General features: G+C 34.3%; 2 protein-coding genes across 4 annotated transcripts in view; one reads left to right on the top strand and one right to left on the bottom strand.

Moving 5' to 3' along the window:
* Positions 1–2,219: 2,219 nt before the first annotated feature.
* Positions 2,220–25,297, bottom strand: LOC127847588 (uncharacterized). Of its 3 annotated transcripts, none has more exons than XM_052379599.1 (2): positions 25,194–25,297; positions 2,220–5,978 (listed from the first exon to the last, which is right to left on the bottom strand). In XM_052379599.1, the coding sequence occupies exon 2, from the start codon at positions 5,931–5,933 to the stop codon at positions 4,632–4,634; it is 1,302 nt and encodes a 433-aa protein (XP_052235559.1). In that variant the 5' UTR covers positions 5,934–5,978; positions 25,194–25,297; the 3' UTR covers positions 2,220–4,631. The 3 variants fall into 3 exon arrangements, with proteins under 3 accessions (XP_052235559.1, XP_052235562.1, XP_052235561.1); XM_052379602.1 differs by having other exon boundaries at positions 25,261–25,297; XM_052379601.1 differs by lacking the exon at positions 25,194–25,297 and adding an exon at positions 15,657–15,796.
* The window catches only part of LOC127847587 (E3 ubiquitin-protein ligase TRIM71-like), a 28,507-nt gene continuing 19,097 nt past the window's right edge, over positions 15,888–25,297 (top strand). Inside the window, exon 1 of the mRNA XM_052379598.1 lies at positions 15,888–16,101. The gene's annotated coding sequence lies outside the window, so the exon portion shown is untranslated. The remainder of the gene's footprint in view (positions 16,102–25,297) is intronic.

The raw sequence follows: 25,297 nt of genomic DNA, 5'->3' as shown, positions 1-25,297 counted from the left end.
ACTGCTTCCCAGACTTATGAAGCATTGGATAATCTTGCAGTCTTGGTCTACTTTGCTGTTACTGCTTCCCAGACTTATGAAGCATTGGATAATCTTGCAGTCTTGGTCTGTTACTGTTTCCCGGACTTATGAAGCATCGGATAATCTTGCAGTCTTGGTCTACTTTGCTGTTACTGCTTCCCAGACTTATGAAGCATTGGATAATCTTGCAGTCTTGGTCTGTTACTGTTTCCCGGACTTATGAAGCATTGGATAATCTTGCAGTCTTGGTCTACTTTGCTGTTACTGCTTCCCGGACTTATGAAGCATTGGATAATCTTGCAGTCTTGGTCTACTTTGCTGTTACTGTTTCCCGGACTTATGAAGCATTGGATAATCTTGCAGTCTTGGTCTACTTTGCTGTTACTGTTTCCCGGACTTATGAAGCATTGGATAATCTTGCAGTCTTGGTCTGTTACTGTTTCCCGGACTTATGAAGCATCGGATAATCTTGCAGTCTTGGTCTACTTTGCTGTTACTGTTTCCCGGACTTATGAAGCATTGGATAATCTTGCAGTCTTGGTCTACTTTGCTGCTGTTGATGTTTGTACCTTGACAGATTGCTCGGACTGTAAATAATTACCCTCACAAACTAAGTTTAGGGGGGTATATAGGAGTGAGCTGTCTGTCTGTCGGTCTGTCTGTCAGTATATAGTGTCAGCTCTCTAATTCAAGTTGTTTTCATCGGATCTTCACCAAACTTGGTCAGAAGTTGTATCTAGATGATGTGTAGGTTAAGTTCGAACATGGGCCATGCCGGGTCAAAACCTAGGTAATGCATGGGGTCACTTAGTGCATTTTAAACATTGAGCATGATGTCCGCTGTTTTATGTAAAGACAACATGCAAAATATTCTGTGTCAATGCAGCATGTGGGGTTATTCGTCACGTCTGTGACAAAGCTCTAGTTTTGAAATCCATTATGCAGTTTTAAAACAACTGACCACCACAAATGACCACTATGAGGAAATGGGGTGTCGTGTCTCACTACCTCAAAGGTCAAGGTCACACTTAGATATCAAACATTTATTTTTTTATTTTTTTTAAATATAGTCTTTATTAACCTCATCGGTATGTGCAGGTCGAGGCCATCCTGCTCCATACCTTACAAAATAGATTGTGTTAGTAGCTCAAAATTAATATATATATATACACACACACATATAAACATTGTAAAAATCATACAACAAGAATACATTGTATTATAATACAAGTATTATAATAAATTTACATGCACAAATAACACATATAATTTTTATCTATCCAGAAGGTTAATACAGATTAATATATAATACACAAATTGAAAAAAGTATGAAGAAAAAAAGGCACGTCACCAGTGTACTGAAATTATGTTTAGTTGTACATATTTTATATCAATGAATTATATCAAACATTTAATTAGGCCATATAACAGCTTGTTTTTGACATTAGTGGAGTTTTGAGACAAAAGTGGACTGTGGGGCAGTGTTTTTTTATCACCATTTTGAGAAGGGGGTCGGGTTCCTTTAGATTGGGAAATATCGTGTTTTGCCTATAATTGGGAAATAAATGTTGTTGATTTTATGCTTTAAAATTGATAATAAGTGATTTCAATATTATATTTTCTAAGGTAAATCTTATAGAGCTGGATTTGGAGATAATTGACACGTTTTAACTCATTAAAAAAATATATTTTCTGGAAACATTCTTTTAGGAATTTTTAGGACCTATTTGGGAAAAATATGTACTTTTTTCCATTGGGAATGGGTCTCCCTACAGGACCCAAATTCAAATGAAAAACAAACTGTGAGATATCTAAGCCCTATGAACATGTGTATTTTTTTATAAATAATATAAAACGTAGTCCTCCATATTTTGTGTAATGAACGCCTCCGTAACGGATTTTATTCAAACTTTAAGAGCTGAAGTGCCTTAATGTGCAAAGAAAGGAATTTCTGCTGCCACCATAGGTTTGGCTTAATCATGGCCTTTTGTCTTTTCGTGTACTTGAGAATATTTAGTAAATTGTATGTGTACTTACATAGGTTGTGCCGGCATTAAAGTGAGTGAAACATTTATTTTTCACAGATTTATGGTTTGGCTTTTGTTATTTCGCCTTAACCCATTTATGCCTAGTGTCTAGAAAAAAGGCCTCGGATAACAGCGTAGACCCAGATGAGACCCACATTATACGGCGTCTCATCTGGGTCTACGCTGTTTGGTTAATTGAATTTCTGTAAGAAATATTCTAAATATAGAAATAATATATACAAGACATCCCTAATTTTGGAAATAAATTGATCAAATTTAGAAGGATGGAAAAGTCCACTAGGCATAAATGGGTTAAAGGTTCTATATTTATTATCCAAGCCTGATGAAACTTGTAACTCAGCCGATCTTTTGATAGGCATGTATGCCAAACTGTCTGATTGGAAGGGACTTTGTTGTGACATTTTGTCAGTTAATCAGACTTGCATGCTTCATACCATAGAACTTTTCCAATTTCTTGTTACTGTGTCTGACAGTGACAAGATGTTTTTCAGACAATGCAGTGAGTGTCTGACAGTGACAAGATGTTTTTCAGACAATGCAGTGTCTGACAGTGACAAGATGTTTTTCAGACAATGCAGTGTCTGACAGTGACAAGATGTTTTTCAGACAATGCAGTGTCTGACAGTGACAAGATGTTTTTCAGACAATGCAGTGTCTGACAGTGACAAGATGTTTTTCAGACAATTAATGCAGTGTCTGACAGTGACAAGATGTTTTTCAGACAATGCAGTGAGTTGTTCTCAGATTTGTCTGAGTGTTGGACATGTTTTGCAGTGCCTCAAATATATCCAGGAGTAAAAGATGTTTCAAGACATATGTATGGACCAAAATGGCAATGCATTTTGCGTCCCCCTGTGGAGTGCAACAATTGCAACACTAAACGTTTCAACTCATTAAAATGTTTAATAACAAAATAATCAAAAATATAATTTACAACACAAAACATCACCATCCCAAACCTTTTGCAAGTCAGGCATGATCAAAAGCATAATTATTAGCATAATTAGAGCTCCTTTCAAAACATGAATAAATACCCAATACATAAATGCATTGACCATTAATATTTAAATTATCTGCATATTGCTCTAAGTAACAAAATCAAGAACAATACTTCTCTTTAAATACGCATAGCAAACAATAATTACCTACAATCAGGTATAAGTATGATATAGTTTGGAAAAGCAAGCCCAATCTTTTATACTTCACTGAAGCAAATATGTAACAAAAAATAAAAGAGACTTGATCAGTGAAAGGAGCTTAAAGGGGCCTTTTCACAGATTTTGGCATGTATTGAAGTTTGTAATTAAATGTTTTATATTGATAAATGTAAACATTGGATATAAAAAGCTCAGGTAAAAAATCAAGAATAAAATTTTAAAAAGATAAAAAAAACGCAACCCTCAGTAGGGCTCGAACCACTGACCCCTGGGGTCCTCATGGAGTTAAAAGTCTACTACTTAGACCACTCGGCCGTCCTTCCGGATACAATCGCTGATGTATTTTATACTTCATAAAAGCAATTCTCAATTGACCTTTGACCCAATGATCTGAAAATCAATAGGGTTCAAGTCTTCATTAGTATGAAGACACTGAGCAAGTTTAAAAAGAATCGGATGAAAACTGTGGACTTTATCGGATAAACAAGTTTTTACTATTTCGAGTCACTGTGACCTTGACCTTTGACCCAGTGACCTGAAAATCAATAGGGTTCAAGTCCTCATTAATATAAAGACACTGAGTAAGTTTGAAAAGAATCGGATGAAAACTGTGGACTTTATCGGATAAACAAGACAACGTCTAACACACACACAGACACCATGCCATCCCACATGCTCTTCTGCCTTTGGCAGTAGAGCTTAAAATCAATGGAAAAAAATAAAATGGAAAATATGATTACAATTTTAATGCTGAAAGGGAGTTGTATGAGATTTTGACATTTATGGATGTTTTGTCAATAAATGTGTTAAATTGATTAAAAAATGGGAACTAAATAGCTCTGATATGATAATTAGTAAAAAATTTAAGAAAGAAAGAAAATAAACTAGATATTTAATATTCTCATGTACACTTATGAACACTTTTGTGTTATATTTACAAATGTAATTTAAATCTGAGATTGGACAATTATCATTATAACTACTGTGAACAAGTCTCTTTATTAACCCTTTCAGTGCGGGAACCGAATTTTGAAGGCCTTTGCAAACAGTTTGGATCCTGATGAGACGCCACAGAACGTGGCATCTCATCAGGATCCAAACTGTTTGCTATTCTGATAGTTTGCTTTGAAAAAAATCGAAGAAAATGCTAATTTTAGAAATTAAGCAGACAACATTTTAGCAGACTACAAATTTCCCAGCATGCAAAGGGTTAATAATACATAGTATGGATGGACTGAGTAATCTTGTACAGTTGGTAGACTGGTTTTTGTTAAATCACCCGTAAGAAGGCATATAGCAGTTCAGGGTTTTGTTTCCTTCTTTAGCAAAGGCCTTATATAGACCCCTTCCGCTGATTTTATCATACATTTTGTAGTACTATATCATAAATTAAAATCATAGACAATTAATGGCACATTTCTACATAAAGATCATTAACAAGTTGGTTCAAAGCTGCTGGCGGAATGTAAGTATAAAAATCAGGATATTCATTGCTAGGATTCAGATTTTGCCAGTTGCGATATTTCACTCCATGCCAACGAGCAAAGGATTTGAAATGGTTGAAGCCAAGATATTTTTTCCAGTAGAGTGTGAACATCTCTACAACTGCTGCATGCGTAGGAAGGAACAAGATATGACTAAGACCGGCACCATGCATCGATATTAATATATCCGTATTGGCTATCACCTGAAGCTGACTTGAAAAACTCATTTGATCAATCTGAGTTCCATTGACAACTGCATCTGGGTATTGCTGCCTAAAATAAGCAAGAATTTCATCTTCGTTTTTCACTTTTCTCGAGATCAAACCACTTGGGTTTCCAGGATGAGCAACGTAATCTCGTCTCCATAGGAATGTAATCACCAGTTTCTCGCAGTTCAAAGCCTTCCAGTCTTTGATATTGTGTTGGGAAAGAAAGAAATTCACAAACTGGCCAAGGAATGGAATTTCTGGCTGGCCGTGGTAATTTAGCGGACTTTCATACCCGATTATATTCCATGCCATGGATGGGGCCATGAATGGTTCAGTCAGGTTTGAAAGGTAAAAAACGTCTCCAAACAGAGTTGACCATGTGGGATCCAAATGGCCTGAGGCGTAACCTCCATACAAAATCACACACAATTTATCAAGCGGAATGTCCAACAACGTTGCGACCAAAAACACATTGTACCAGTCAGTCATTGTATGATACAAATTCGCATACTCATACCTAAGCACTGCAATAACAAACTTGTTTTCAATAGAAATTCTCTTTGTTTCCGTACGGGTTTTCCATACAATGTTTGATAAGTTTTTAAGGGTACCATACCTTTGCAACTTTGTAAAGGCATCACTATATGGAAATGTACTTTTGAGCCAATCATTTAAATGGGTCCCTTCGTGCCCATAGTCAAAAGAATATTTTAATGATGCCTCATCAGTACTGGTACACGGAATGTAAAATTGTGCTTCACCTGGTTTAATAACAACATTTTTTAACACAGCAAACTGGTGACCAAACGCCTGAAAGTTACCATCACATCCATTGTATACCTCTTTCACAAAATCACCAATATTTCTATAGCTGGGGCTTCCATATGTTCTAAGTACTTCTTTTTTCACAATGTGCCATGCCTCGCCATTCAAAAGCAGTAACAAGCAGAGGAACAAGAGACCAGTCACTAACCAGATAAAATACTTTCTTCTGAAGAGTACCAGTAACCTCATATTGGTTCAGGCAGGGCACTTCAGGACTCAAGTGAAATACGAACACTGAAAACAGAAATATATTATTTTAACTGTCTATTCTTCTAATTGCATCTTACTTTAATTTTGTTTAAATATGATAAGGAAAATACAAGAGTTCCGCGGTCGGAGATGACCGCATTGAAGCCGGATTTTTGATTTAAATGACAGGAAAGTACCTTTCGTGTTTTTGTCAATGCAATACTTAAATTACTGAAATATTGTTCAAAGGTCAAAATGAAATGTAAGTACTTTTCAAGGCATGAGCAAACCTTGTGTTATGTTTTGAATGCATGCATATACATCAACAACAATAACATTTAAGGTCACAAATATGAACTTGAATTGACAATTAGGAAAGTTTGATCTCAATTTTTTTATTAGCAAATTAGTAAGATATTGTTTGAAGTTTCCATCAATTTCATTATCAAATGTAAGAAAATAAACTTAGATGAAATAATACTATTTATTGTTTTGCTTTCACATACCTACACAGAAATCCAGACAGCCTTATGATCACTCCAAAAGGTTTCTAAGTGTGCTTGCAAACCTTCATGTCAAGTTTGAAGACTCTATGTCCAAGCATACCAAAGTTATAACAATTTTAACATTTTAACATTTAAGGTCACAGTGACCTTGACCTTCAAATGAATGACATTGAAATGACCAGTGGTCATCTTCTAGTACTGGCCAATCTTTATTTCAAGTTTGAAGACTCTAGGTACAAGCATACCAAAGTTATAACATGAAATAAGAACTTTAACATTTTTACATTCAAGGTCACAGTGACCTTGACCTTCAAATGAATGACCTTGAAATGTCCAGTGGTTACTTACTAGTTCTGGCCAACCTTCATGTCAAGTTTCAAGACTCTAGGTCCAAGCATACCAAAGTTATAACAACTTTAACATTTTTACATTCAAGGTCACAGTGACCTTGACCTTCAAATGAATGACCTTGAAATGTCCAGTGGTTACTTACTAGTTCTGGCCAACCTTCATGTCAAGTTTCAAGACTCTAGGTCCAAGCATACCAAAGTTATAACAACTTTAACATTTTTATATTGAAGGTCACAGTGACCTTCACCTTCAAATGAATGACCTTGAAATGACCAGTGGTCATCTGTTAATCCTGGCCAACCTTCATGTCAAGTTTGAAGACTCTAGGTCCAAGCATACCAAAGTTATACCATGAAATAAGAACTTTAACATTTTTACATTCAAGGTCACAGTGACCTTGACCTTCAAATGAATGACCTTGAAATGTCCAGTGGTTACTTACTAGTTCTGGCCAACCTTCATGTCAAGTTTCAAGACTCTAGGTCCAAGCATACCAAAGTTATAACAACTTTAACATTTTTACATTCAAGGTCACAGTGACCTTGACCTTCAAATGAATGACCTTGAAATGTCCAGTGGTTACTTACTAGTTCTGGCCAACCTTCATGTCAAGTTTCAAGACTCTAGGTCCAAGCATACCAAAGTTATAACAACTTTAACATTTTTATATTGAAGGTCACAGTGACCTTCACCTTCAAATGAATGACCTTGAAATGACCAGTGGTCATCTGTTAATCCTGGCCAACCTTCATGTCAAGTTTGAAGACTCTAGGTCCAAGCATACCAAAGTTATACCATGAAATAAGAACTTTAACATTTTTACATTCAAGGTCACAGTGACCTTGACCTTCAAATGAATGACCTTGAAATGACCAGTGGTTACTAACTAGTTATGGCCAACCTTCATGTCAAGTTTCAAGACTCTAGGTCCAAGCATACCAAAGTTATAACAACTTAAACATTTTTATATTGAAGGTCACAGTGACCTTCACCTTCAAATGAATGACCTTGAAATGACCAGTGGTCATCTGTTAATCCTGGCCAACCTTCATGTCAAGTTTGAAGACTCTAGGTCCAAGCATACCAAAGTTATACCATGAAATAAGAACTTTAACATTTTTACATTCAAGGTCACAGTGACCTTGACCTTCAAATGAATGACCTTGAAATGACCAGTGGTTACTAACTAGTTATGGCCAACCTTCATGTCAAGTTTCAAGACTCTAGGTCCAAGCATACCAAAGTTATAAGAACTTTAACATTTTTTATATTGAAGGTCACAGTGACCTTGACCTTCAAATGAATGACCTTGAAATGACCAGTGGTCATCTGTTAATCCTGGCCAACCTTCATGTCAAGTTTGAAGACTCTAGGTCCAAGCATACCAAAGTTATACCATGAAATAAGAACTTTAACATTTTCGAGCACGCCGCCACCCCGCCCGCCCGCCCGCCCCCCCCGCCCGCCCGACAACATCAATCTATAAGCCGAGATTTTTTCGAAAAAAATCCGGCTATAAAGACAACCTAACAAAGGTCTGTAAATGTAGCAAACAATGAAGTCATTAAAAAGTCAATGAATTCCCATATATACATTTTTTGGCAGATACACAACTTATCATTACTTTACTGGAAGTGATTTTTGTGCGGGTCATTTAAATGGTCTTCATAATAGAACTTCAACATTAGTTACTAAATGCGTTGCACATATGATTTATAAGACTTGTAAGATGATTATAATATTGCAGTTCTGTTTTAAATGTTAACATAAGTTATGTCATAAATACTACAGTAATATTACACAGCGATTTTTTTCCTTCTTTATAATGTACCGGAATACAGCACTTTCTCAATTAAGAAAATACTACAATTTCCCAATTGCTGTAAAAAAACACCAACCAAAGGTCAATTTTTTATTTTTTTTTTTTTTATAAATAAAATGCAACATTAAGCTAGTTTCCCTATGCAGCTCTATGGTTTGAACCTGAGTTTATATAATAATTAATATTAAAAACTTATCAACACTCAGTCATCAATTTTAAAGTATTTGGGCGCAAACAAAATCAAATAAACATATTTCCCAATAGGAAGACTTCACTGCACCAATTTTCCCAATGTTAGGATTTTTCCTGCACATTTTTCCCAATTGGGTTGGTAACGGTAGTTTTCCCATAAAGAACATGTAATTGGAAATTCTGGCACAGTGGCAGCCTACTACTTCTCAAAGGCGCTGGTGATAGACCCAACTTTGATATATTTCAGATGAATGGATGGGGGACTGCCAGAAACATAAATTAACCCATTTATTCCTAGCGTCTAGAAAAAAAAGGCCTTGGCAAACAGTGTAGACCCAGATGAGACGCCGCATGATGCGGCATCTCATCAGGGTCTGCGCTGTTAATTGCTAAAGGAATTTCTGTAAGAAATATTCTAAATATAGAAATAAATATACTAGACATCCCTAATTTTGGAAATAAATTGATCCAATTTAGAAGGATGGGAGAATCCACTAGACATTAATGGGTTAATAACCCCATTCATGTAGCTTGTGGTCAACCATCCAGACAGTAACCTGCAGGGTGCAGAATGTATGAGGTTGTGAGGGGTTTACACATGGACTTGACAGAATGTAATCACACCGTTAAGAACTTCAACGGGTGTTCCATCCATAATGTACAAGACGGCCTGAAAGGCCCAAAGTCGCTCACCTGAGATTCAAAGGAACTGACCTGTTCTGCACAGCCCAAGATGTCATTAGAACAATATGTTCTTACCAACTTTCATGACTAGTGAACACACTGGCAGCCACGTTTTTCAACAGACCAGAACCATTTTCACACACATCCAAGATATCATTTAAACAAATATATATATATACTGACAAAGTTTCATGAAGATTCATAAGTCCATATAAGGAAAAATGCCCCGCCCACTGGTGGCCATGTTTTTCAAGCAACTGGAACCCTTTTCAAACTTGTCCAAAATATCATTGGGACAAATCTTCTGACAAAGTTTCATGATGATTGTACAATAAATATGGCTTCTAGAGTGTTAACAAGGATAAACTATAGCTATATAAGGAAAAATGCCATGCCTCCTTGGCGGCCATGTTTTTCCACCAACCGGAACCATTTTCGAACTCACCCAAGATATCATTGGGACAAATCATCTGACCAAGTTTCATGATGATCGGACAATAAATGTGGTTTCTAGAGTGTTAACAAGGTTTTACTAAAGCATGATATATAGCCATATTAGGAAAAATGCCCCGCCCCCTGGTGGCCATGTTTTTTAAGCAACCGAAACCATTTTCAAACTCATCCAAGATATCATTAGGACAAATCTTCTGACCAAGTTTCATGAAGATCGGAAAATAAATGTGGCCTCTAGAGTGTTAACAAGTTTTAATATAGCCATATAAGGAAAAATGCCCCACCCCTGGCAGCCATGTTTTGCAACCTACCAGCATCATTTTTGAACTCGTCCACGATATTATTGGGGTGAATCTTCTGACCAAGTTCAGTGTTCTGCCGTGGATGCGCCCTTGTGTCATTGGCGCAAAAATAAAAGATTTGTCCCCACCCGTTTTACATATATGGGTCCGCGAGCTCACAGGAATTAGTAATAAAAACTAATCAATTAAATTGGTTGGTCGGTAAAGTAATCGAGTGAGTGTGTAATCAAAAAGAATTATTTCATTGGACGTGACGTCATTTTGCATCCAATGGTAAATTTTCTTTAATAACACTTTATTGCATTGGTAAGTTGAGATTATAACAACCGATCAAAATGGCGGAAAGTGACCAGCCGAAGAAAACAAAATCCATTTTAGTTTTTGTCCTCCGGCAAGTAAAATTAGAAAATATGTCGATAATAATAACAACACCCAAACAGAGTCTTACCAAGTCCCAACATCGTTTAGCAATGACAAAAAAGTCTACCCCTGGCCCTAAACATACGTTCCAAGCAAATTGGCTTCGAAAATTGTCTTGGTCACTGTTTAACAACAACAAAATGACATGCACTTTGTGCATAAACCAAAAAAAAACGCTTTTACTATCGGTAATTCTAATTATCGAACAAGTACTTTGACACGCAATGCTGAGTTCAATGACCATAAATCTGTTGAAAGTTTTGTAAATATTTTGACTATTGTTTGACAGTTTAAAAAAGTTTTCAAAATATTCATGGCTGAATTAGAATGTTACATCCTGTGGACTTGCTGTAAGAAGAAAACAAGCAAATTTAAGAGTGCAAGTAAAATATAATTAGTTTCTGAAAATTAAATTCTGCTACAAATATATTTCCCTGTCCCCATATTTTTCCTTTTTGTCCCCACTTTTTTAACCCTAAAGGGTCCCTGTCCCCAACAGTAAAAATTCACGGCAGAACACTGCAAGTTTCATGAAGATCGGACAATAAATGTGGCCTCTAGAGTGTTAACAAGATTTTACTATAGCCATATAAGGAAAAATGCCCCGCCCCTTGGCAGCCATGTTTTTCAAGCAAACGTAACCATTTTCAAACTCATCCAAGATATTATTCAGACCAATCTTCTGACCAAATTTCATAAAGATTGGACAATAAATGTGGCCTCTAGAGTGTTCACAAGGTTTTACTATAGCCATATATAGCCATATAGGGAAAAATGGCCCGCCCCTTGGCAGCCATGTTTTTCAAGCAAACGTAACTATTTTAGAACTCATCCAAGATATCATCGAGACCAATCTTCCGACCAAATGTCATGAAGATTGGACAATAAATGTGGCCTCTAGAGTGTTAACAAGGTTTTACTATAGCCATATAAGGAAAACTGCCCCGCCCCCTGGCGGCCATGTTTTTTCACTAATGTGGACCATTTTCAAGCTCGTCCGAGATATTAATGAAACCAATGTTTTAATCAAGTTTCATGATGATTGGGCAAAAATTGTGACTTCTAGAGTGTTCACAATGTTTCTCTATAGTAATATATGGAATACTGCCCCGCCCCCTGGCGGCCATGTTTTTCAACGAACTGGAACCATTTTTGAGCTCAACCAACATATCATTTAGACAAACATTTTGACAAAGTTACATGAAGATTGGGCATCAAATGTGACTTCTACAGTGTTCACAAGGTTTTTCTAATTTTGACCTAGTGACCTTGTTTTTGACCCAGCATGACCCAGTTTCGAACTCATTCGAGGTATCAATGGGACAAATGTTCTGACTAAATTTCATGAAGATGGGACAATAAATGTGGCCTCTAGAGTGTTCACAAGGCAAAATGTTTACGACGCACGACGGACAAAAGGCGATCACAAAAGCTCACCATGAGCACGTTGTGCTCAGGTGAGCTAAAAACAAATTATTAAGGTATTTTTTTACCACCAACCAACCATTTGATGATGTGCCATATATAAAAAACTCAGTAGCCAATATATTTCCTTATTAAATCAATATTAAGAACTTGCTCAACACATTTTAAATAAAACAACACGTTTTTTACCCTTTTCATCGATTTTCTGACCAAATATGCATTTTACAATTTTCGTTTTTGTGTGATCTGTTATATTACACAAGCACTGATGTTGTGGTTGTGAACATGTGGCCATTTTTTACTTTTGAACTCCAAGTGTGACCTTACCCTTGGAGAAATCAACGTAAGTCTCTCGCATGACACACCGTCCAATGATTGTTAACAAATGTACTGAGAAATTTTAAAATCTCACAATGCATGACATAGTTATAGCCCAGACAAGATCATTTATAACCATTTTTGACCTTTGAACTCAAAGTGTGACCTTGACCTAGAAGATATCAGCGCAAGTCTTTTGCATGACATACCGTCCAATGATTGTGAACAAATGTACCAAGTAATTTAAAAATCTCACAATGAATGACATAGTTATGGCCCGGACAAGATCAATTATGGCAATTTTTGACCCTTGAACTCAAAGTGTGACCTTGACGTTCCAGATATCAATGTAATTCGTTTGCATGACACACCGTCCAATACTGATGAACAGATGTGACAAATGATTTTGAAATCTCACAATGAACGACATACATGTGTAGTTATGGCCCGGACAAACTCATTTATGGCCATTTTTAACCTTTGAACCCAAAGCGTGACCTTGACATTGGAGGTATCGACGTAATTCTTTTGCATGAAACACCGTCCAATGATGGTGAACAAATGTGCCGAATGATTTTAAAGTCTCACAATAAATGACAAAGTTCTGGCCAGGACAAGCTCATTTATGGGCAACTCCAAGTGTGACCTTGACCTTGGAGATTTCGACGTACTTCTTTCGCATGACACACTGTCCCATGATGGTGAACAAATGTACCAAGTCATTTTATAATCTAACGATAAATGACATAGTTATGGTCGGGACAAACTTTTGGTTTAAATCCCACTAAATGACCCCGTGACTTAGTTTTTGACCCGGCATGACCTATATTCAAACTTGACCTAAACATCATCTAGATACACCTTCTGTATTATTAATTTATATTGATTAAAATATCACGACTTGTATATTACATTACTTGAAAAAAAATCATATTTTCAGTATATTCGGTAATATAATTTCGCGATGTGAAATCGAAAGTACATCGCGAAAATAGGTGACATAACATTATACACACAATAAATAACGCAAGTAGATTGATCATTAAATAAATAAAATATATACAATTCACTACGCATGCACAATTTGCATTCCTGGGTTTACCGCATGACGATGATGATCAATCTACTGGCGTTAACTGGTAGTTACCTGGTATTGGTACCCAGTAAAATATCACCAAATACACTGTATACTGAAAATATGAAAACTTAACAACTTTTTCAAGTAATTAAATACACCAGTCGAGATATTTTAATCAATATAAACTAATAATTGTAAAAAAATAAGGTATTTTAGAACTTTTCTTTTTTCGTCATTCGTGGTTGACGGTATCCTTAAGACAAATATTGTAAATCAAACTAGTTGTATTATTTCAAACGTAAATTATTTTAATTCAAGGCAGCGATATAGCCAGTACAGCTGCCAGGCATATCTGCAACACGCTTGTTGTGTGTTTGCTAACTTAAATCTTATTATTTTCTTTATTACATGTATCAGTCTAAGAATTAGATGGTAATTACAGATGACTCAAAAATATTAATATTTCAAGGTAATACTGATGTACTTCAAGTCATTGAAGACCATAGATATTTTTTTGGAACCAACTAAGTCTTCAGCTGTTAATGCCAAGCTACAGTCGATGATCCAAAAAACATAAAGGGTAAAAATGACTAAATGTATATTAATTTTGATTATTTTTATTTTGACTATTTCAGTTTCAGATAATAATATATATGTATAACTGTCGTACTCATAGGTGTGTTCAGCAGGTAATTTTACGTGCGATCACAGGTTTGTACAGAAATATTCAAAACTTTGAAAGCGTTGAGCAAGTCCTTAATATTGTTATTTTAAGCCCAAAATTGTTTTACAGCTTCTCTCTAAATGGCATCATGTAATGGAGGGTTTGAGAACACTACCCGATACTTTCATTTTTTGGAAGCACCCTTTACTTCATTTTTGCAAATATCTCAAATTATTGAAATACAAGTACATTTGCAAAAAATCTTTAGTGCATACAAGACAGTTTTTCTTGCAGTTTGTGCAAATGTCATAAATAAGGTATAAGAATAGATCCTTGAATGCGTCTGAAATCGCTCATGGAGGTTTCTCTGCTCTGGTTGATGCATGATTGAGTAAGTTCTTGGACTCACAGCCGGTTTGTTTACCTTGGAATTTTCGAAGATATCATATCTTTTTCATCAGCTGATTACTGGCTAACTGACTGTAATTCGGTGACAAAATTTAACGTTGCATGAAGCATAAAGATGTGGTACAAATCAAATTTTGAACAAGAACAGAGGCTTACCAAATAAAGTAATTTTGATGTATTTCCCATAAGCAGCATACAAATCTGTCTTTCATCCACTAGTTGAGATTCTTTAGAAAAATTGTTTCAAAAAGTTATTTGAAATAAAGCACCACTTACCGTCGTGTTTACATCCATTAAAGTTAAAAGGGGGAACCCCGCAAAGTCATGTGATCCTGCACCCTGGTAACCATACATTAACTTGGCAACGCTGTCAGTATACCATTAAAAAGGAAGCTTGATGCAAGGCTGTTGGAAGTAACCATATTCACTATACAAAAGATTACTGAAACTGAAAGCATAAATATGCAGGAAACAATCATTTACAGCATATTTCTTTCTTATTGGGAAAAGTAAGATTAGGAACTATGGGTCTTTTTAATTGCTTGGAATAAATTGCACAAACCTATTGAAATATTCATTTACAGGCCTCTTGGCTGGAAATGTTCTGTTTCAATGTTACTTTTATTTGTTCACAGGCAGAATATACATTTTTGGAACGAAACGGACACTGATTTCTTTCCTTTTGGGAAGTTTTCAGACTTTGATTAGGCATTTTTATTATAATTTTTCAATTGAAAAAGAATCTTTTACATGTACCAATCACAGGGATCGTTAGGTAAAAAAAACTCTATTATACTATATACATATATACAAGGGATACAACTGTCAAATTTCCTGCACAACATCATGGTCTGAACAATAGCAAAAAAATCGCTTCCAAAAGCAATACTTACACCAAAAAACTGTATAACAACAGCTCAGACATTTATCTATCAGATAATAAATATGTTTATAGCAGTAAAAGTGTTCATAGCTGTGTTTGAAACGAAAGTTTCATGAAAAACGGTAAAATTTTCGAAATGCGACACAGGTGTGCACACCCACTTTGACACATTTTGTTTCATTATTTAATAATTACAGAGAAGTTGAGCAAATTTTACCTTGTTTTATTATCCATAGACACTTTATAATCAAGGTAGACATCTTCCATAATTGCCTGTAACTGCGTATATGTAAAACACCGTAAATATTAAATTTGTTTACATTTCTACCATCTTCAAGGATTTGTATGCAATTTGTCAGGTAATGTTACGTGGAACGTGAATGGCTGGATTTATTACTGCAGTGGAATTTCAACCAATCAAATCGCATGTTAGAAATACATGTGAACTAACCAAAATAAAAGTAAAACATTGTCATTGTGAAATTGAAGCAGATTGATATGAATTTCTAGCAAAATATGCTCACTAAATAGTAATTATGTTCTATTTCACTATGAAAAAAAACTATCCAAGGAATATGTACCAGCAAAAGAGCTTTATAACAAAGGAATACGAAAATTACTTCTAGAATTCTCAGTTTTCAGCTGTGCACACCTGTGTCCAAGTAAGGATTTTTGAGCATTTTGAATGAAACTTTCTCTCTTAGTTCAATGAAAAGCTTGTACTTTATTGCCAAGTGTATTATTTTCTGAAAGATAAATGTCTTGGCTGTTGTAATACAGTTTAATTGGTGTATTTATTGCGTTTGGAAGCAAATTTTTCGCTATTGTTTACACCATGGTTGTGTGCTGGAATTTTCACAGTTGTATCCCTTGTATATATAGACGAGTTAACGCGTGACGTCACACGCACATGCAAAGTTTAGACTCCGCCCACTGGTTGGCAAAAGAGGTGGAATTTATATAAGCGCATATAGAGAAGGTTGACGAAATCTTCGTTTTTAATGATAATCATGCACAATATCAAATATAATTTTACTAATTATGTCTGAATAAAACATTAGCATGCAAGGAAATGCATCTTTGGAACGATTACATTGTTGTTATTATTATTTGTTTTTACTGACAACGAACTCGGGAGTGGAACACAATCTAAGAGTTCGGTATGTGGTTAAACAAAAATCTCTCTATTCTTGGCACTTCCTCGCGACCATTTTTAGTTAAAAAATGCTCAGAAATTGAAATTCTTTCAGAATAAATTAAATTTAATGAACGAAAACAAATAAGGATAAAAACAAACGACGAATAGGTCAATTGTATGTACGCGACTTATAGGGTAACTGATTTGAACCTTATATGTCTGGAAAAACTTACCTTCTTACACATTCAATAAATTATATTTTTTAATGTAATTGTTTTATTTAATTGTTCACACTAATTTAGGCACTCTTTGTAGCAGCATTTATATCCCGCAATCGTGATACATCGGCTATCTCGGATTCCTCCGTAAGATAGGCCTCGTGGCTAACGGTCGCCATATTGCCTTGTATTACTACTTTACTACCCAAAAGGTTGTCAGTCTATTGTTATGAGGCTGTATACATGCGCGTTGAACTAGCGCCAAACTTTTTACCGAAACTTTGATATTAAGAGCACTATTAACGTTCATTTGTGTTGCATTTTGACCTATTATCCAAGTGATTTACTTTTCCATTATTATTTAATCACCCTATCATCCAATTTTTAAGATGAAAGTACGGTGTTTACAAAACCAACCAAACCGAAAGTGAAACTGGATGCATTACGTTTCGCGATGTAAACATTAAATATTTGTTCAGTTTGAGGAAGCGAATCGATAATAGACGTTGGAATATGTATGCAATACAGACTATCATTGCCGATTGTAGTACTGGCTAAAAAATACCTTTTATGACAGGTCATGTATAGAACGTTAATCAAATAGTGACCATAAATCACTACAAATGTCTGGGTTGTTCATTAACCCATTTATGCCCAGTGGACTCTCCCATCCTTCTAAATTGGATCAATTTATTTCCAAAAGTAGGGCTGTCTGGTATATTTATTTCTATATTTAGAATATTTCTTACAGAAATTTCTTTAAGCAAACAGCGCAGACCCAGATGAGACGCCGCATTATGCGGCGTCTCATCTGGGTCTACGCTGTTTGCAATGTCCTTTTTTTCAGGACACTAGGCATGAATGGGTTAATATAATTAATGCACGTTTCTGATCTAATTGCCTGTATCTAGTTGTAATTACCATGATATTGATAAAATTAAAACGTTTTTTTTCATAAATTAACATTACATGTTTTATTTTTATCATTTAGGGAATATATAATTGTATCATTATCATCATTAAATATTCTGAAAATGATCTAAATTATCATAATTACTTTAAAGTAGAATTTTTAAATTTTACTCATTATTTTTAATGAATTTGCACATTTGCTTGATTCAAAATAAAATGTATTAATAAGGGTTTCAGTTGTTAGTTTAAACCCATTTTTAGTTCGATTAAATTTAAAGTACTAACTACGTACATGTATGTGAAATGCTCTTGAGTTCGTTTCCTGGGCCTAGAACCAGTACTTGGGTGTCTCTTGGAGATTTCTTAAGAATGCTCCCACACTGGGGATCAAACCAGTGACCTCCAGATCATTAGGTGGACACCACATCCATTACACATCAGCGACCTTTAATTAGTAAATTACTTTAGTATTGCAGCATTATATAATGTTATGTTGCTACATATTTTTGGAAAATGATTAATGTGCAGTACTAAATAAATCTAAATGCAGACAATTTTAATTGTGTATATTGTGTGATTATTAGTTACAAATTCCCTTTTTACAGGTATACTGGATTATGAAAGACTGATAAACATAAAATTGACAACTCATCTCCCCAACGATACTTTGTGTGGCTCATTCCCAGAACAAACCCATAGTCAGTGAGAAAACTACAGTGTAAAAAGACCACTTGATTGTGACAATTATGGCTGACAAAGCAAATGTTATCATTTAAAATAAAGAAAACTTCCAGTTCAATATACATTTTATACCAATTATGACATTGGCCAACACAGAAAATAATTATAAGGTTGATTTTCCCAAAATTGACTGTTACAATTGGATACTGTTTTAATCTTCACTATACTTTGTCTTAAAATATAAGTCCTAAATGATGTAATAGAAACATACATATTTAATTTTTAGTTTTACAATGATATATATATACATACATATATTATAATATCTTTGTATCGATGGTCAATCAATTTAAGTTTAACTAATATATACATACACATTTTATACATGTGTATGCTTTGATTTTTTCTATTGAAGCCAAATTAATATCCCATTAGATAGATAGATAATATCACAGCAGTATTCCTATTTTGTCTGCAAGTACTGCAGAAATCATGGATTATTATTTTACTGAGTCAGCCTTAATCTTTATATTATAATTGTTAAAACAGATTAAGATGTGCATTATACAATTGAGGATGCATCAAGATTAAAAAATGGTACATGTATAAATTAATAAAGAATCAATAACAATCAGAAACTGTGCATTTTTTTTCAGTATTGTGTGAAAGGATTTGAAGTCATGATGTGTTTTTGAAATATGATTTATGTGAATTTGAATAAATATATAAAATTTAGGGATTTTCTCAGACAAAACTGTTAATTACATACTAAAGTATTCAGAATGTATTATTGTAATATTCATTCGAATTTTTAAGTACAAAAAGCACTTTTCCCTGGCATTTGTATTTATAGTAATTGCATATTTTATAATTCTGACAGCATTTATAAACTGTGTTCATGCAAGCATGAACACGGTTTCATTTTTTGAGTATTTAAACAAGAAGGCCATGATGGCCCTGTATCCCTCCACTGCTGAAAAAAAGGCTGAAACAAATTTCTCTGCATGTGCAAATACTTAAATATTGGCCCTATTTAAGCACATGTACACTTTTGTGACCTTCTGGGCTGGGTCAAATTTAACCCCAGAGGCATAATTTGGGAAAACTTTGTAGAGGACTACTATATCTCACTACATACAAAATGTGGTAGCCCTAGGTCCTAGAGTTAAGGACAAGAATATTTTTAAAGTTTTCACAAAATAAGCAAGATATAAGCGTATATAATGTTCAATTTTGTGACATGCGGGTCAGGATCAAATTTGACCCAAAGGGCATAATTTGAACAAACTTGGTAGAGGACTATAAGATGTTACTGCATACCAAATTTGGTAGCCATAGTCCAAATGGTTTTCGACAAGAAGACTTTTAAAGATTTCACAAAATAGGCGCTTTAAAAGCGTTTATTCAATTTTGTGACCCCCCGGGGCAGGGTCAAAGTTGACCCCAGAGGCATTATTTGAACAAATTTGGTAGAGGTTTATTAGATGTCACTACATACCAAATTTGGTAGCCCTAGGCCCAATGGTTATGGACAACAAGATTTTTAAAGTTTTCACAAAATAGGCCCCATATAAGCGTATGTTCAGTTTTGTGACCCCGGGCAGGGTCAATTTTGACCCAAAGGGCATAATTTGAACAAACTTGGTAGAGAACTATAACATGTCACTACATACCAAATTTGGTAGCCCTATGCCTTATGGTTAAGGACAAGAAGAGTTTGAAAATTTTCACAAAATAGGCACTATATAAGCATATAATTGATTTTGTGGCCCCCGGGGCAGGGTCAAATTTGACCCCAGGGGCATAATTTGAACAAACTAAGTAGAGGACTCAACAATCTCACTACATACCAAATTGTGTAGCCCTAGGCCTAATGGTTATGGACAAGATTTTTTTTTAAGTTATCACAAAATAGGCATTATATAAGCATATGTTCAATTTTGTGACCCCCGGGTCAGGGTCAAATTTGACCCTAGGGATTAAATTTGAACAAATTTGGTAGAGGACTATTAGATGTCACTATATACCAAATTTGATAGCCCTAGGCCGGATTGTTATTGACAAGAAATTTTTTGAAGTTTTCACAAAATAGGCCTTATATAAGCATATGTTCGATTTTGTGACCCTCGGGGCAGGGTCAAACTTGACCCCAGGGGCATAATTTGAACAAACTTGGTAGAGGACTATAAGATGCCACTACATACCAAATTTGGTAGCCCTAGGCCCAATGGTTATGGACGAGAAGATTTGTAAAGTTTTCACAAAATATACCCTATATAAGCATATGTTCAATTTTGTGACCCCCGGGGCAGGGTCAAATTTGACCCCAGGGGTATAATTTGAACAAATTAGGTAGAGGACTATTAGATGTCTCTATTAACATACCAAATTTGATAGCCCTAGGCCCAATGGTTATGGACGGGAGATTTTGAAAGTTTTCACAAAATAGGCCTTATTTAAGCAAATTTTCAATTTTGTGACCCCCAGGGCAGAGTCAAATTTGACCCCAGGGGCATAATTTGAACAAATTTGAAAGAGGTACACCCCAGGAACATTCCTAAGAAATTTCATCAGAATTGGACCAGTAGTTTAGGAGAAGATGTTTAAAGGAAAAGTTTATGCATGGATGCACGATGGACACAGGACCTTTGGCCAGTGGAGCTAAAAATCAAATTAAACATTTAGTTTTGATTTAATATCAGTTTTTATATACAAGTGTCTATTTCACTTATAAATTAAAACAGCATATTATTCATTATTGAAAAGATTATTCCAAGCTTGATGTCATATTTCAACTTTGCATAGTGTAGTTAGTTGAACATTGTATTGAACTGTATGGGCAGCTATATTTTTTAATTTATGTATGTTGTATTATACAAAATGCATTAATTCTACCACAAGTAGACCATATAAGGCCTACTGCTACTAAATAGGCACTGGTATGAATTTGACACTGTTTTTGATGCTCATACAAAACTTTAATTATTACTACGCTTTAGTATATTAAATATTTTCAAGTTTTTGTTCAACATTTTTTGCAAAAGAAAAGAGTGTCTTAATGCATTTGAAAATATACTTAAAACAAACTAAAAATGCATTTTAACATACCTTTTTCCTGGTAAAGTGTATTTGGGATGATAAAAAATACACTTGAAGAGTATTAATGCTGGAAAAATACAGAAAAAAATACATTTGTTTCTGTTAGAAGTGTGTCTTGTCTGCATTTTTAAGTGTATTAAATGCACATCAAATGCAGATAAATACAATGCCAAAATACTGTTACATGTATTGTAATGGACATAAAATGCACTTGTTCTTGTAATTAAATGCTTTAGTGAATTGAAATAACCTTTTATAACGTTTTAACAATTAATAATACCTTTTTATATAAATTTTCTTTTGAAATGTGACACTTAAATGATTTTTGCACCACTAGTAAGAGATATAATTTGTGCTCATAATGCTTTATCATTACACTACATAATATCATTTGTTGTATGAAAATTACCCGTAAAATTCTTGTGAAGCTCAAGAGATCAATAGCAGCGTGCTATACCCTGCTACTTTTTACATGACTTGATGGTATTTAGTCCCCAATTCTACATGGCTAAGGGAAAATTAATGTGCAGATTTGACAAATAAGTCTTAACTGGGATCCAATAGGCAGACTTTCATATTACTTGTATTTAATTTAAATCATGATCTGAATTGCTCTTTGGCAAATCTTTGTTGGTCACAGTATTCAACTGAATTTTGTTCACTTTGTAGTGATTATATTTTCTATATTTATCAGACAACATCTTTCTTCAAAAGTTTAACATGATTGCTTGGTTAATTTAGAAACAAGATCAATGCATCCTAACATAAAATGAAAAAATGTGTAATAGTAAAAATGGCAGCAAAAAGCACTAGATTATCTGCCTTAAATCTGAGACGATATGTTGATGTATTGGAATTTCTCATAAATAATGTGCTCCATAGTTGTATAATTGTATAGTCGCATGCATGAGTGGTGTCAATGTCACAATACCAATTAAAGCCTATAATTTACTAAAACAAATTGAAGTTTGATGTGAGTTTTTTTTCAAGATCTGTTATATATAATTATATATACATGTATATATATATATATATATATATATTGTTGAAAAGTTAACATGCAATAAGTTTACTGTAATTAAGTGACAAATAGTTTTACTGATTTGGTTGGATGCATATATGCAGATATATCATGGTTTGTGCAGAGGACAGTAGCAAAAACAAGAGCTGTCTCGGTAGGATGACATATGCCCCCGATAAACGCTTTAATAGAAGTTATGAGCATTTTTCAAAACCTAAACGCCGACCCTTAGTTCAAGGTCAAAGGGGTCAAAATTTGTGTGTGTATGGGAAGGCCTTGTCCATATACACATGCATACCAAATATGAATGTTACATCTGAAGCGACATAGAAGTTATGAGCATTTTTTCGAAACCTAAATGCAAAGTGTGACAGATAGACAGACGGACAGTGTGATCACTATATGCCCTCCTTTGGGGGCATAAAAATGTGTTTCAAATTGTTTTGGTAAATTAGTAATGTAGTTATAAGAACAGAATCATCAATTATAAAGCTATTGATTATAAAGTGTTGCTGGCATATTTGATGCATTCATCTAGCTATAAGAAGGTCCCTGTTTTATCCCAACTGGCACCGAGTGAGGGTTCTCAAAATCTTTAAACAATATGAATAACTACATATAGGGTCAAGAGCCTTGTTGATATGGGGGCTAAACACCTGAAATCAAAGCGACCCAGGTTAAAGGCCGAGGCCAAATAAATAAACCAGAGGCCGCATGAGCCTGCTATACTCTGAACAAGTATTGTTTCTTCTCAGAAAACTGGCTTAAGTGTCTTACTAAGCTTTAGACTTTGAGTTTCAGTGCAATCAATCTAAAATTAATTGGTCAAATTAAATAATAATTTGTAAAAAATAAACATTTTGCACAAATTCAATTATTTACTTTACCTGTGTGCATGAATCATTTCAGTCTTGATGGTTAGTGAACTATGTCAAAAGCACCATATCTATGAAACACTTGTATTTTGAATAGTGCAAGGTTCCACAGAAATGATGCTGATGATAATTCTACACGATGATGAATTATTAGATATATTTCTAAATTCCATTTCCACCAACATTTCGGTTATTCCACTACCAGTTCACATGCTTCATACACAGTTGAAAACAACACTATTTCACTCAACAACCGTGACACATGTACTCAATTTTTCAACTTTTCGCATTTAACTTGTCTTCTACTGTTATTGTTGTTGTTGTACTTTTTTAAAGTAGTTCGAAAAATGGCGACCATTAACCCAGAGATTGATTTATGAAATAAATCGTCTGCTGATCCAGAGTGTTATATCCCGGTGTTTAATTGCACCTTTGTTATCACTAACCGATTATCTCGTTATGATCGGATACTGTCCAGACAATTACAAAGAAAACATGGTGTCATAAACCCAGGGACCTATACTTGGGCCCCTGCATAAACCACATGTTGCAGACGAGTGTCTGGTCAGTAAACATAAGTCACGATACCTCAATGTCATCTCTTGGCATATTGAGCAATCATTTAAGCCACATTTTAAAGCTTAAAATACTGATAAGTTAATGTTAAAATGAAATATTTTAAAATTTTAACAAAAATGAAGTAATTTGTCGGAAATGTATTAACGGGAACGAGTGTATAAATTTATTAGCCAGTTAAACTTAATAATACATTGTTTAATAACTATACATTTTAAATATTGGGCAATTTTACTGCTATGCAATTAAGGTATTAAACGGTACAGGCAAAAGTTAACTCCGCTATTACGTGTAAAGATTGTACATTACTGCAGTGTCCGAAACACGATCATGAACATAAGCAGTCACAAAAGGGGCCGTTAGATAAATTAAATATATCATTTATCATAAAATGCTATATTTTCATCACTCCTTATTACTAATAGAGATTTCAATAGACATGCAAAAACAGTTCAATTTGCGTAATTAATATGCAGGGTTTTTCCGTTTGCATGCTAAATTGAATTTATATTCATTCAATGTAAACGAAACGTAAATTCATTCAATGTAAAAGAAAATTACCACAATATTTAAAAACAGTACTGTATGCCGCTTTTTAGGGCTTTGTTTTTATAATTGATTAAATGCACCTCTGACTCTATCGATCGCTGATGAAATAAAACACTATCCACACCACTATTAATTATAATACAATTAATATATGTTTTATTAGTGTTGAAATATAATTTATTCAAGTCTTATTATCAGAAAGAATACGGATAATGTATTATTTTGTTTTGCGGAATTGTCAGTATTTAATCTTCCGATCACGTTTACTATATGCTAATAACTACTTCGTATTTTTATGAAGAGGAAATTTTATTTGTGAATATACATTTATTTGGTACTAAATATGCTATAGTTGCACTTTTTTAAAAAGGGTTTTAATGTTTATTTCGTTTTTATTATCAATTTATTGACTAAACAAAAGCCCTTTATACATGTTTTACGTTACTGTAACCAGTGTTTTTGCCAACCAGTCAGTGCGCATGCGCGGAAAATCCCGAATGTAAACAATAACAATTAACTCATCTATATGTAGTATAACAGAATATTTTTACTTAACGGTCCCTATGGTACCAATTATATTCCAAAATAATCAATTCAATATCCGAAAAACAATTAACTATTAAAAACTTTTAAATTCTTTGGTATTTTAAAAAGAATTTTAAACATAAAATTTATCCATCTCAACCTTTGTTTAGCTTTTTTATTTCAGCATGGTTTTTGTCGTTTTCGATTTAGTGATGTCAAATACTAACTTTAAATACTGTGTTTTACACGAACACGGATCTCTCT

Source organism: Dreissena polymorpha, chromosome 10 (assembly GCF_020536995.1).
Source record: "Dreissena polymorpha isolate Duluth1 chromosome 10, UMN_Dpol_1.0, whole genome shotgun sequence".
NCBI lineage: Eukaryota > Metazoa > Mollusca > Bivalvia > Myida > Dreissenidae > Dreissena > Dreissena polymorpha.
The sequence above is the reverse complement of the archived record's forward strand: the minus strand, read 5'-3'. Positions and strand labels throughout refer to the sequence as shown.

Coding starts and splice junctions, on each gene's coding strand:
- LOC127847588 (XM_052379599.1), bottom strand. CDS start 5,933: ATGAGGTTACTGGTACTCTTCAGAAGAAAGTATTTTATCTGGTTAGTG.